At 58.7% G+C, this 13,577-nt stretch overlaps 1 protein-coding gene across 4 annotated transcripts in view; it reads left to right on the top strand.

Annotated features, from left to right (window-relative positions):
- CELSR1 (cadherin EGF LAG seven-pass G-type receptor 1) overlaps positions 1-13,577 on the top strand; it is a 147,607-nt gene that overhangs the window by 70,628 nt on the left and 63,402 nt on the right. For all 4 annotated transcript variants that reach the window (XM_060165217.1, XM_060165216.1, XM_060165218.1 and 1 more), the window contains exons 3-5: positions 3,010-3,232; positions 9,055-9,170; positions 9,691-9,779. In XM_060165217.1, the coding sequence (XP_060021200.1) occupies positions 3,010-3,232; positions 9,055-9,170; positions 9,691-9,779 (428 nt within the window). The remainder of the gene's footprint in view (positions 1-3,009; positions 3,233-9,054; positions 9,171-9,690; positions 9,780-13,577) is intronic.

Genomic DNA, 13,577 nt, shown 5'->3' on the forward strand with positions numbered 1-13,577 from the left:
CAACAGCCTCTGTGGACCCCACGTCTCAGCTCTGGAGGTACAGTGCCGAGGTGGCTGCACTAGCCCAAGGGGCTGTGGGCCCCTCCATCTCCACGCTCGCCCGTCGCTGGGTGTGAGCTGTCCCGGCAACGGCTGTGCAACTTTGGGTGAGGGATTTCAGGAGGAGGATCTGAGTGCAGAGTCTCAGCTGTGAGCCCCCGTCACCCAGCACTCCAGAACCTTGGTCCTGGAGGGACATGTGGGGTACACCACAGTACCCACTCTTCCACAGCATCTAAGTCTTCTTCTTTAAAATGATGATAAATTTTAGTATCACTATCCAGTTTGTTCAAATTCCCAATTGTCTCATACATGCCTGCTCTGGTCTGAATTGTGTCCCCCCCAAATTCCTAGGTTGCAGCCCTAACTCCACAATGGGACTGTATCTGGAGGTGGGCCCTACAGGAAGTAATTCAGGTAAATGATCAGGGTGGGCCCTGATCCGATGGGATTAGCGTCCGCATAAGCAGAGGCAACAGAAATCTCTGCCTCTTTCTATACACACACACACAGAGGAAGGGCCGTGTGAGGACAGAGGGAGTGGGCAGCTGGGAAGAGAGGCCTCACCAGACCCCAGCCGTGCTGGTACCCTGATCTCGCTGGTACTTCTAGCCTCCAGAACTGTGAGAAATACACTTGTTGTTTAAGCCCCCAGCCCATGGTATTTTGTTACGGCAGCCCGAGCAGACTGAGACAGTAGGTAATGTATTCACATGGTTCAATATTGAAAAGGCACAGAGGGCATCCAGGGAAGCCCATGTCTGGGGATCCCAGTGACTTTGGGTTCCAGGATGATACTGCCGTTTGCATGCACGCTTCTCCGTGCACCGAGGATCCTGGTGCCGGATGTCTCTGGAGCTCCGAGTTTCGTATCTCTTCATACCAGCCTTTTAATAACCCGAGAGCACTGGCGTCACAAAGGAAACATGGATAAATATGACCGTATGCAGATATAACATTTTTATGTGACTACAAATACATAAATACGTTGAAAGTTAAACTTAAACCGAGAGGGAGTTACCACAGAAACGGCAGAGAATAGTTCATTTCTGAAATTTATGAGGACCTCGCGTAACACAATAAAAACAAAACCAACCATCATTGAAATATGAACACAGGAATAATCAGGCAGTTCAGAGGAAGGAAATGGACGTCGCCAGTAAAATTCGGGCAGATGTTGAACCTCATCAAAAATTATTGCATATAAAACACCTGGAAGATTCATTTGTCAGAAATGCAAAATAGTTTACAGATTGAACATACCTTGCGTTGGCGAGGATGTGTGAATTCGTGCATCCTTTTGGGGAGGACGGTTTGGAAATATTGGGTGAGTGAGAAAAAAGTGCGGCTGTCAACTGTGTGTACCTTTGATTCATCACGTTTAGGAATTTTCTCGAGAGAGAGATTCTTAAAACACGCCAAGGATGTATATCAAAAAGTTACCTGCAATAAAAGCGAGCTGTAAACAGCCCCGTGTCCATCAGTGGTAGAACAAGAAACATTAGTGGTTTAAATTCTGATGGGGTCCTCTATCGCAGGGGTCCCCAACCCCCAGGAACCGGGCCGCACAGCGGGAGGTGAGCGGCGGGGGAGCGAGCGGAGCTTCATCTGCTGCCCCCCATCGCCCCCCATCGCTTGCATTACCGCCTGAGCCATCCCCCCACTCCCCCCCCCACCCCTGCCCCTCCACCGCTCACCGTCCGTGGAAAAATTACCTTCCATGAAACCAGTCCCTGGTGCCAAAAAGGTTGGGGACCGCTGCTCTAACTGAATACTGTGCAGCCATTAGGAAGAAACAGGAGGAACTCCCAAGTGCCAACAGGGAGGGTCTCCAAGGTACCGCACTGAGCAAACATGCCGGACGGCCGGGGCATCCAGCTCTCCTGATGTTTTCCTGTGGGGACCCGCAAGAAACTGCTGAAGGTTTCCCATGCCGCGCTATTTGCACAGTGATTTCTTTTCTTTTTTTTTTTTTAGTATGCAGTGTAGTACTTTTATTTTAAAATGCGTTCATTTAGAAGTCAAAACTGGTGACACACATTGGTGGGAGCTGGGGAATTTCCGGTTGTCGGGCCGCGGGTCTGTGGGTGGCTGGCAGTGTCTACCCTGTGACAGAGGCAGGTCCGGGCTGTGTCCCAGGGAGCGAGGATCACCCAGTCAGACCCCTGCTGGCTGCCGCGGTGGGCACTCTGGGTCTGATGGGCCTCGGGGGGTCAGCTTGGGCTGCCTGATCAGTTTCTATGTGGAAGCTTCCAGAACCTTCCTGTCGTAAGGGATTAGGCCACAGAGAGGACGTTGGAGCACAGTTGGAGGCCGGTGGGAGGAACAGACATGATTAAAGACGAACTGGAATCCAGCGTTGCCCGGCCGGGCAGTGGGGGAGGGAGGAGGCCACACAGGAGGCCCTGGGCCAGAGTGACCCTGGCCTGCTTCCGAGTCTCCCACGAGGCCCGGAGGTGGCCAGCCGTCGTGCGGGCAAGCGTGCGGGGAGGGCACGAGGCCTTCTCGTCATCCTCACTTTTTCTAGGTGATTCTCTCATAAGGGAGCCAGGCTCAGCCAGCGGGGCGTTCAGAAAGGGGTTGGATGCCCAGAAGTGTTCACAGCTGCACGTTCCCCTGGTCCCCCCACTCCCCCGAGGGCGGGGACCCCAGCAGGCCCGGGACAGGGACAGGGTTGGAGTGGCTTGGCCACCTGGTGCATTCGGCCGAGGAGCCCCCTGGGGTGCTTATTGGGAACCCGCTGCCCCGCCACCCTTAGACGGCCCACCGGGTGCCGGTTGCCCGCAGGCCAGCGGGAACGGCACACGTCTGATTGCAGCCCGACTCCATGGTGGTTCCCAGAGGCCTCACGTGCCCCCGGGTTTGGGTTTAGCAGCTGGTTCTGCAGCGGCGTTTGCAGCCTGGGTGGGAGCAGTGCCCCCCTCCCCCCAGCAGGCCACCGTGTGACCTCCTCCCGCCCTCGTCCCCCAGGTGAGCACTGCGAGGTGAACGCACGCTCCGGCCGCTGCACCAACGGCGTGTGCAAGAACGGCGGCACCTGCGTGAACCTGCTCATCGGCGGCTTCCACTGCGTGTGCCCCCCCGGCGCGTTCGAGAGGCCCTACTGCGAAGTGGCCACCAGGAGCTTCCCGCCGCAGTCCTTCGTCACCTTCCGCGGCCTGAGGCAGCGCTTCCACTTCACCGTGGCCCTCGCGTGAGTCCCCGCGCATGCCCGCGATGCCTCCTGTGGTTGGAGGTCGCGAGGTGGCCTTGTGTCTCCGCGCATCCCTCTGTCCTGTAACAACAACCCCCGTCCACCGGGGCCTCTGAGAGTCGAGTCACCTTGGCCAGCGCTGGCTGTAGGACTGGCCACTTAATTTGTAGGACCCCATGCAAATTGAGGATGGGGTTCAAAAATTAAGAATTTCCAGCTGGTGACAACAGAGCATTTAGCAGGTGTGGCGCCCTGTTTGCCCGCCCAGCTCACATGCCCATGAAGCCGACCCCCGGCTGCCCCGGTCCCACTCACCTGCCACCACGTGGGCACCCCTGCCACCCAGGTGGCCAGAAGGTGGAGGGAAAGGGCCCAGCAGGCTTGGGAATGAGACTCAGCGTAGGCTCCTGCTGTGCCGCCGGCTTGCTGGGAGACCGCGGGTGGGCGGGCGGCCTCACCCCTCTCTGTGCTGGTTCTTTAACCGTAACAGGAGAAAGCAGGCTGACTGTGTGCTGTGGCCATTCTTTAACTTTTGCATCTTTTTCTCCAAGAGAATTTAGATTTAATTTAACTTTTAAAAATCTGTCGCTTCCATTGTAAAGACTTCTATCAAGTTCACCTTAGTAGTACAGGGTGTATTTCGTATTTGGTCAGCGTTTAGGGGGCCCGTTAGGGGAATGCGGCATTCTGTGTCCCCCAGAACAAGATGCTCCCTCTGAGCTGCCCTTTGGAGAACAGGGCATCTCGGGGAGAGATGGGGCAGACTCCTCTCCCGGGGCTGCCCACCCTGAGCAGGTGAGGGGTGCGGTGTAGCCAACAGGCGCCGCGTGGTGCTGATGTGAAACCCCCCCGGGCAGTCCTCCTCCGTCTCGCCTCCCCTCCCATCTCGGTCAGGTCCTGTGAGTCCCTTGACCTCATGTCTCCCCCGCCCACCACTGTCCTCCCAGTTCCCAGCACTCTGGCCTGGGCCACCGCCCTCTCCCCCGTGGAACAGCAGTGGTGGCATCTGCTCTCAGCCTGGGTCAGGTGGATCTCTGTCCGCCAGGCCTGCCGGGCCTGCCTGCCGCCTGGGGCAAAACCCGAACTTCTTAATAGGACACAGGGTGGCCCCCTGTGTGCTGACCCCTGGTGACCCCCGATTCTGACACCTCGCATCCTGTGACATGGCCACCCTCACCTCGTGATTCTCTGGACCTGCCCAGCCTTGCAGAGGCATTTCCTCGGCCCCCCTGCCGGCCCGTCCGACGGCTGCCACTTCCTTCAGGAAGCCCCCCTGACCCAGGCGGGGCCATACCTGCATTCCAGCTCCGGCTGGACGTCTGGTCACTGCCTGCTTGTCTGCTCCCTTCAGCCTTTGATGTTGCTGCTTGCAGGATCAGGCCGCTGTCCACCCTGACTGCCCCTAGAGAAAGATCCAGATGAGGGCATTTGGGTACCATGGGGGCTTGAGTCGTGGGCGGGTTTTCTACGTTGCGGCTCAGATCTTTTTGCTCTAAACCCATCCTTTGTACTAGATCATTGGTTGGGGGTGTGAACTCATGCCAGATTTCCTGATCCTGGTTTTTTTTCCTGGTTGTCAGGTGATTTGATTGGGCTAAAGTCTCCAAAGCAGATGCGCGTCCTTTTGAAACCTTTAAACGGCCACACGAGCTCCCTGGCTGGCGCTTCCGGGCTTCTGCTCCAGGACTGCCGTGTCCGTGCTCATCACTGTGCTGAGGTCCAGCTCTCTCTCTGTGCCTGTCCACCCGCTGGCCTGAAGCTCCTCAGGGGCTTTTTAAAATTTTTTTTATTTTTTTTGCGGTACGCGGGCCTCTCACTGCTGTGGCCTCTCCCGTTGCGGAGCACAGGCTCCGGATGCACAGGCTCAGCGGCCACGGCTCACGGGCCCAGCCGCTCCGCGGCATGTGGGATCTTCCCGGACTGGGGCACGAACCCGTGTCCCCTGCACCGGCAGGCGGACTCTCAACCACTGCGCCACCAGGGAAGCCCTCCTTGGGCTTTTTGTCCTGTGTCGTGACACGCAGGTGCCCAGGCGAGCAGCTGGCTGGTATTTCCATTCTCACGAAGCATGAGCGCCCACTGCTCCCCTGTGTGGCCCCAAGACGTTGGCCGGGGGGCTCCCGCTCTCCCAGAGGAGGGGCTCTTTGGCCCGGTGGGGGGTAGGAGGGGGTTGAGTTGCAGAGGGATAACATTCCAGGCATTCTGAGTGGCCTGGAGTGTCTGCTGGGAGCTCTGCAGAGGCAGGCAGACCCCTGCACCCACTTTGCCCTGCTTCAGCCCCTTGGTACATTCTTGGGCCCGGACACCTGTGTGGGGTGCAGATGGCGTCCTCTTGGAGGACGTCTGTGTCGGGAGACTGGTCCCTGCTGAGATGCTTTCTGAGCTCGGCCCGAGTCATCACAGACGTCAGCGTGGGTCGCTCAGCGGCCACGTTCGGGCTTCGTGCTGTCACTGCTCTCGCACCTCACCTGTCAGGCCCACTTCCTTCTCACGAGAACCCTGAGAGCTGGTATCACTGTTCTCCCCATCTCGCAGGTGAGGAAACTGAGGCGGAAAGGTTGAAAACCTTGCCCAAGGTCATAGGCTGTCCAGTGGGACCCCCAGGCCCTGCCTGTAACCTGTGCTCTTAACCTCCCTCCCTCTGGCCCCCGCCCCCGTGAAGGATCCGGGCCCAGGGCCTGCTTGTCCTGATTTGCAGGTGTTTCCCACGTTCTGCCCTCTTCCCGAATTTCCCTTGGAGACCAGCTTTAATAAAATAGCAAGAGCAGCTGTCATCCGTGGAGCCCGTGTGCACGCCGGGGCGCCCTGCTTGTGGCTCTGTTTCTGATCCTTAGAGCACCACCCCCTTTCCCGGGAGCTTGGAAGAGGGAGGGGTGGGAGATACAGCTCTGGTTGGCCCCCTGGGCCCGGCTGCAAGGCTGCAGTGCTGTTTGATTCTAAGGGAAGTTTTAAGGTTTGGGCCGCTGTTTTAGGGTGACGGCCCACGTTTTGGTGCGCGGTGCAGGGCTCCACCCCGCCCTGTTGTGAGGACTCACGTGAGTGGGCATTTGCTGTTGCCCTCCCGTTTCTCTAGCTGGGCCTCTGCGCCAGGCCCTGGTCCGGGCCCTGCCTGCTCGCAGCACCACGTCCCCGCCCTCTGCCCCTAAGCCCTGCGCTCAGGAGGCCACCACGTGGGCACAGCCTCCAAAAGGAGGGCCCCTCGTTGGGACGCCTGGCCACTCTGTGCCCCACGTGGCTGGATGCTGAGAACAGCAGGCTTCTGTGGGTGCCCGCCCCCCCACATCAGAGGTGCCCTGTGTCCTCCGGCAAACAGGCCGATGGCATGTGGTTTTGGTGTCTACGGGGCCATGGCCACCCACCACCTGGGCGTGGCCGGCAGCCCTCTGTCATAGGCAGTGCAGCGAGTAAGCTGCAGGAGGCTGACCTGAAAGGTGACCAGGGTCCTGGGGGTGGGGCCCATGGACACAGCGGCCGGCGACGTGCTGGAAACCAACAAAGGAAGTCTGGCAGCATCGGACTCAGAGAAACTAAAGAACAGTCGTGTTTAATTAAGTGCCCACTTGATGTAGCGCGTGTCCCCTTGCTCGTCAAATCCAGTATTGTAGATGCTCACACGTGACAACAGTTATGGATGAGTTCCGACACCTGATGACGGCTGAAAGGGCGGGGCCGAGGCCAAAGCAGGGAGTTTAGCTTCGAAAGCAAAATCATAGAAAGCCCCCCTAGAACCTGGGCAGGGGAGCAGTTCCGTGTCGGGGCTGCGGTTGCTCTGGGCAGGGCTTGGAAGGAGTTGGGCCTCCTGCCTCCTGCCGGGCGTACTGTGAGAGAGGTGGGCTGGGGCACCGGCCCAGGGCTTTTTTTTTTTTTTTTTTTTTTTTTTTTTTTTTTTTTTTTTTTTTTTTTTGCGGTACGTGGGCCTCCCACCGCCGCGGCCCCTCCCACTGCGGAGCACAGGCTCCGGACGCGCAGGCGCAGCGGCCATGGCTCACGGGCCCAGCCGCTCCGCGGCATGTGGGATCTTCCCGGACCGGGGCCACGAACCTGCGCCCCCCGCATCGGCAGGCGGACTCCCAACCACTGCGCCACCAGGGAAGCCCATGGCCCAGGGCTTTTGTTTCAGGTGGTTTCTTTCGAAGCTGCTTTTCCTCTTTCTGGTTTCTGTTTGCCAAGGGCCTGGGCTCCCGGGGGCCTCAGCTCCCTGGTCCCAGCCTCCTTGTTGCCACCCTTTGTTCTCTCTCTTCCCCTGGCCCCTCACCAGGCCTCGGCTTCTGTTTCTGGCCTTTCCCCTTTTACTTGTGCTGTTCAGACCCTCCCTGTGGCCCTGGGTCCCATCGTTAGCTCGTCCATTGCCAGCAGTGCGTGGTGCCTGCCCGGAGGACCGTTTCAGCACTGACCACCCCCCTCGGTCCAAAGAGAAACCCACAACAGTGAGACCCCCCAAAGGGAAGCGAGCCTGGGGTCGAGTGGATCCCAGTCTTAATTCAGCTCTTCTTCTACCTGCTCACTCCACACCCGGAGCCTCCACTCTGCTGTGCAGGTATCTTTTCTTTAGAGTTTGTCATCAGTGCTTGCTGACTTCTAAACCGAGGGGATGCAAGGTCTGGGCGGGAAATGTCAATTTTATGTAACTCAAGGGAGAGGCTAGGGTCACATGCCTGAGGCTGGTTCTGACAGACTCCTGCCGCATGAAAACGGATAAACCAACCTGGAATCAAAGGAAAGAATTTCCCCCCACTTAATCTCCGATGAGAGAGACATCCAGCTAGCTCAGGAAACAGTCCCGAGTTCACTCCGGAGGTTTGTGGGTTCTCCGTAACCGGGGCGTCGAGGAAGCCTTGTGGTGACTTGGTGTGTCGGGGACCCTCGGGTCTGATGGAAGAGGCTTCCTCAGGGGGTGGGAGAAGGATTTCTGAGGCTGTTTGTCTCTTGTCAGAGTAAGTGGTTTTTTACTCCGAGTGCGTCAAGTCTCACACGTCTTGCGTTTCCACGCGTCTGTCGGTTCACGTGGGCCGCCATCCGTCCGTGGATTCTGGACATCGGTATCAAGCGCTTTGTGGACCAAGTCCTGTTTTGGTGTCGGGGATGCAGCAGTGAACGGGAGTCATCATCTGTCCCTTTAAAGGATCATGTGTTCTCATAAACAAACAAATAATTAGGATAATTTCAGAAGTAAGATGAGTGGTGTGATAGCCTTTAGGGTGAGGGGCGCAACTTAGATAAAGTGAGTTGGGGAAAGCACAGTCGGAGTGACATCTGGGAGATCTGCAGAGCCAGGGAAGATCATTCCCCACACGGGGGAACAGCAGGTGCAAAGGCCCGGGGGCAGGGAAGAATGTAGGGTTTGGGAGCAAAAGGACGCAGTGTGGCTGGAGTGTGGTGGTGGAGACGAGGGGCATAGGCCCCGAGGTGGTGATCGACACCCACATCTCTGTGCCCTGGGGCGTGTAGCGGGATGTATGCACTGCATGTGTTTACTGTCCAGGTATTTCCAGTTGGTATAGTGGCTGTGTCATCCTTCTAGAGCACTGTGCGAGTGGAATCTTTTCACCTGTACAGGTTGTGGTAACCAAAGTGCCCCCTGGAATCTGCTTTGCTCCTTCCAGAAGAGAACATTGCTAATCAGGTTTTATGGGCTGTCCACTCCTGCTGTGAAAAAAGGAGTACTGGGGACCAGAGTCTTTGCCAAGCGTACTCATCCTCTTGCCCACTCTGGCCAGGCTTGTTGCCCTGGGCAGCCTCTTGTTCCCCCACCTCCAGGCCACCTGCAGACCTTCCACCCCGGGCTCATTCATTGTGTGACGTGCTTCCCCTTGGCCCCCCAGGTTTGCCACCCAGGAGAGGAACGCCCTGCTGCTGTATAATGGCCGCTTCAACGAGAAGCACGACTTCATCGCCCTGGAGATCGTGGACGAGCAGGTGCAGCTCACCTTCTCGGCAGGTAAAGCCTTCTGCACAGGAGGGAGCCGCCCTCGGAGCACGTCCTGGGCACTTGGTTGTTTAAAACCACCCCATTGGGACTTCCCTGGTGGTCCAGTGGTTAGGACTCCACGCTTCCATTGCAGGGGGTGTGGGTTCGATCCGTGGTTGGGGGAACTAAGGTCACGCATGCCTCACGGCACGGTCAAAAAAGCAAAGAAACACCCCATCCTGTGCAGCGCCGTCAAGCGTGCTGACCCACCGATTCCCTGGTTCTCCATCTGGGAATCCGTCCTGTGGGAGAAATCCAGAACGCACAAAGATGTTCATTGCAGCGTTGTTTATAAGACACAGCTCAAATTTCCACAAACTAGGGGATCCTTGAAGTGTGCTTCTGCCTCTGTAGGTTGAAAATATTGACAAAGCCGTTAAAAATGTTTTCCCGGTGGTTGGAAAGAACATTCGTCCAGACTGTTGGAAGGACTTTTAGCCTTAGTGGTCTGTTCACCTCTGTTCTCTCTGGACCTCCCCCCGCCCCGCAGGTGAGACCACGACGATGGTGGCGCCACAGGTTCCTGGGGGCGTGAGTGACGGCCGGTGGCACTCGGTGCAGGTGCAGTATTACAACAAGGTAGGACCGGCCCCACCCCACCCGACCCTCAGCCCGGGCGGCCGGTGGCGGGGGGGCGGGGGGGGGGGGCCCTGGCAGCTTTTTGGTCTTTAGACATTTATACTCTGAAATTTCAATAAATATGCTGGTTGAAAAAGTTATTTAGGAAATGAGCATTTGTTGAGGGTCTGTGTAAAGATACCCAAGCCCTGCGCTGGGGCGGATACTCCCCCAGGGAGCGCTGGGCGGGGAGACTCAGGGACCCCAGAGTCCTACACGGGGGAAAGGACGCAGAAAGGGCTTATTCATTGCAGCTGCCTCGGCCGAGTCATTACTGGTGGCTAAAATTCCAGGCCATTCAAACACTGTTCCAAAGCCCAAGTAGTCCACTCTTACCTGGATGAAACCTGAGAGTCAGAAGGCTCCCCTAGGAAATGCTGTGAAGGTCTGCGCGTTTTGGGGGGGTTTCCTTTCATTTTGCTGTTTATTGGCTTGTGAGGAAACTCCTTGGCAGTTTTTGCATCAGAAAGCCCCGCTTTCCATCGCTGTGGTGCTTTCCGACGCTGTGGTTTTTGCAAATCGCTCTTCTTCCTGGGAAACTCCAGGGTCCCTCCTGCTCTGAGCCCCGACCCAGGCCTCCACAGGCTTGCGCCTGGGCTTGGATGGCAGACAAGGGGTCCTCCCTCTGTAAGAGATACACCCATGGAGGAAGGGTGCTTTCTGTCTTTCATGTCTACTGCATTTCAGCTTTTGGACACAGTAGTGATGGGCGACCTCTCCCACCACTTGGGCCTGATGTCTGTGTCATACAGACCCCTCCCTGTCGCTGTCCTTCCCCTAGTCTGTACTCAGCCATCGGAGCCCTCTGCCTCCTTTTTACATATGGCTCACTGAACACGTCTCATTTCTCCATCACCCGGAATACTTAGGCCCCCAGCCGTGATCACCCGCACGGTCACCGTGGTTTTTGTCCCCGCTCTGTGGGCGGGAGATGCCCCTGTTGCCCAGCCCAGGACAGAGGCCGGGTAGCTATTGACTCGGGTGTGGAACTCTGCACGGTATTTGTGATGAGGGCAGGGAGAGGTTCTGGTGGGGTCAGGGTGCAGATCTGAAGCGACGTGGGGGCTGGTGCCGCTCTCAGGATTCTGAGGACCAAGCAGAGAGCGTTCGCAGGTGCCTGGGACGGGGTCTGGGCTACTGCAGCCCCCAGGACAGCCTGCCACCCTCATTCCTGTTAGCCCCCCGGGGCCGTGGTCTCGGTTCTGCCCGGGTTGCTTGATGCAGGGCCGCGTGAGCCAGTTAAGGAGGTGGGGTTGGGGGCGGGGGACGGACCAGAGGAAGACAACGCGCCTCCAAAGACACACTTGCCATTTCCTCGCTGCCCCGTCTCAAGCGCTGGGGTCTTCTGCTGCAGCTGTGCCCCTGCGGCTGTCTGGGACAATTAAGGGCCAGTGTGAGGTGCCCCCACCTGCTGCCCGCCTGGAGCAGCCTTGCATGGCTGCTGTGCGAGACAGTGGGCGCCGTGGGACCCTCAGAGCCTCCCCTCCTGCTGACCTCCGGGGGCTCGAGGATGGGATGGACGCACAGCTTGGGTTTTTCTTGCACGATGTCTTAACCCACACGACGTCCTTTCCCCAGTTGCTACCCGTGGGCCTCTCTCACCCGGGAGGACAGAGGGGCCCCCCGGACTCCCCCAAGTGAATTCTTCCGCCCCTACAACCTGCTCGAGGTCAGATGGTTTCAGCCCCTTCTCTCTGCCCTGGAGACAGTCTTCCCCACAGCCATTCTCTCACGATGAGGCAGCTCTCAACTGCGCAAAGGTACGAAGACTGTGCCCCGGCATCCTGGAGGGTCACGAGCCCCGAGGCCAGGACCACGCCCTGTGAGCCTCTGTGTCCCCATAGCACGGGGCACAGTCCCGCTGAGCGCAGGAACGGTTATATCTGATGTCGGGGCCTGGATCTGCTCCAGCCAGCAGGACAGCGGTCGGACCCCCGATTCCTCTGTTCACATGGTCGGGATGGCTGTCCCGTGTCCGGGCAGGACCAACAAGCAGATGTGTTGGCAGCAGAGCTCCTGCGAGGCTGGCCCCTCCTGGGCCAAGGCTGGGGACAAGGAGTCAGTGGTTTTCTGGCTCACACACATTTGGGCTTTTGTCGGGACGTTGCACACCCCCTCGAGTAGAAAGAAGGAAAAGTAAGAGTTGCAATGGGTGCTCTGGCCTGCCCGCTGCTCCGGGGCAGGTGGCTGCCATGTGGCAAGGATGTCATGCCCCACAGTCTGGGCTTCGCACACCTCTGAGCTCTCAGCCTCTGGCCTCCTCCCCTTGCCAGCAGGGCCAGGACGTCAGGGATGGGCAGTTGGCCGTGCACTCGGCAGGGTGCAGGCCAGTCGGGATGGGCCGAGGGGACCCTCTGGGGCCCATGCTCCGTGTCAGGGAAGCAAAGGACGCAGTCGTGGTGCATTTTCCTTTCTGCTTGTATGGGAAACGCATCTCCCAGGGCCGGCTGAAGACTTTGGGCTTTGGGGCTGTGTCAGCCTCGTTGCCCACCAGAGCACCTGCACGTGGCGTGTTCCAGAGTCACCTGCCGATGGCTGAAGCAGCAGCCTGTCACAGCTGAGCAGAGACGGAACCTCTGGCTCGGCCAGCCCTGCCCAGGTCCGGAGGCATCCGTCATTCTTTACCGTCGCGAGGGTCTGCTCGCAGAGACCCTCCAGGGAGCACCGAGGAGGCACCTCACTCCTAAAGGGCCCCCGGGATGCCCGTGGGAGAAGGAAGGAGGAGCCCACGTGAGAGAACACGCCCTGGCGGTGGATCACTGCCACCTGCCGCTTCCGTTCTCAGGGCCAGCCTTTCAGCAGCACCTGAAGCAGACCCTCAGCGCGGGATTAGGCCTTTCCCCTGCTGCCAGCTCAGCTGTTTCCTCTCCTGCCCGAGGCTGTTTGATGGAGGAAAGCCAGCAGTTTGCAGGTAGACCTTGAGGCCCCCCTGCTGTGGTTTCCGTCATCACGCAACGGGAAGTGCTCAAAGTGCTCTGCATCAGAGACATCTGTCTCCTGGGAGCTTTGTGTCTCAGGGCCCGAGGCACTCATGTGTCCAGGGGCCCGGGGCGGGCCTCGGCAGGGAGCGAGCAGGTTTGGAGGGGGGGGTGGGGGCAGTGCGAAGGGCCCACGTCAGGCGGGGGCGTGGCCAGATGGATGGCAAGGAGGGCAGCAGTGGAAGTGGTCTGGGAGGGGCGAGTCGCTCTGCTCTGCGGGCATCTGTTGTGTCATCCACGTCGCGTCTGGTCCTTAGAGTGGGTCCTGTGTGGGAAGCCTCTGGGGCCCCTTGCACCCTCCCCAAGTCTGCTGGGGCCCAGGAGCCTGTCTGGGCTATTTTACCAGTCACCCCCAACACACACCCAGGAAATAGGTGGAAACCTCACCAGGATGGTCCCAGGAGGGCGTATCACCAAAGGGCCGCAGGGTGTGGGGCACCCATGATGGGCAGTGCAGGACCCGGGGTTGTGACAGCCCCGAGGCCGAGAGGAACCAGGGGAGAGGGCAGAATGGAAGCCAGCCAGGAGGGGTCATGGAGAGAAGCGACCTCCTGGCGGCGCTCCCTCCCATTTCCTTAGGCTCCCCCCCACCCCCGCCGTTGGCCAAGGCAGCCAGAAATCAGAGAACAGGGCCGCTTGACGTGGTTCCTATGCGTTGGTGCCCCCAGGCAGGGAGCCAGGCAGAGCCAGTTTACGTTTTTTTTCCTGCTTGGTGGCATTTGAAGCGGGAAGGTCTGGTGGCATAATTCACCTTCGGTGGAGCCTGGGTGCCCGCTGGGGC

The sequence above is a fragment of the Lagenorhynchus albirostris genome, chromosome 11 (genome assembly GCF_949774975.1).
Source record: "Lagenorhynchus albirostris chromosome 11, mLagAlb1.1, whole genome shotgun sequence".
Lineage (NCBI taxonomy): Eukaryota > Metazoa > Chordata > Mammalia > Artiodactyla > Delphinidae > Lagenorhynchus > Lagenorhynchus albirostris.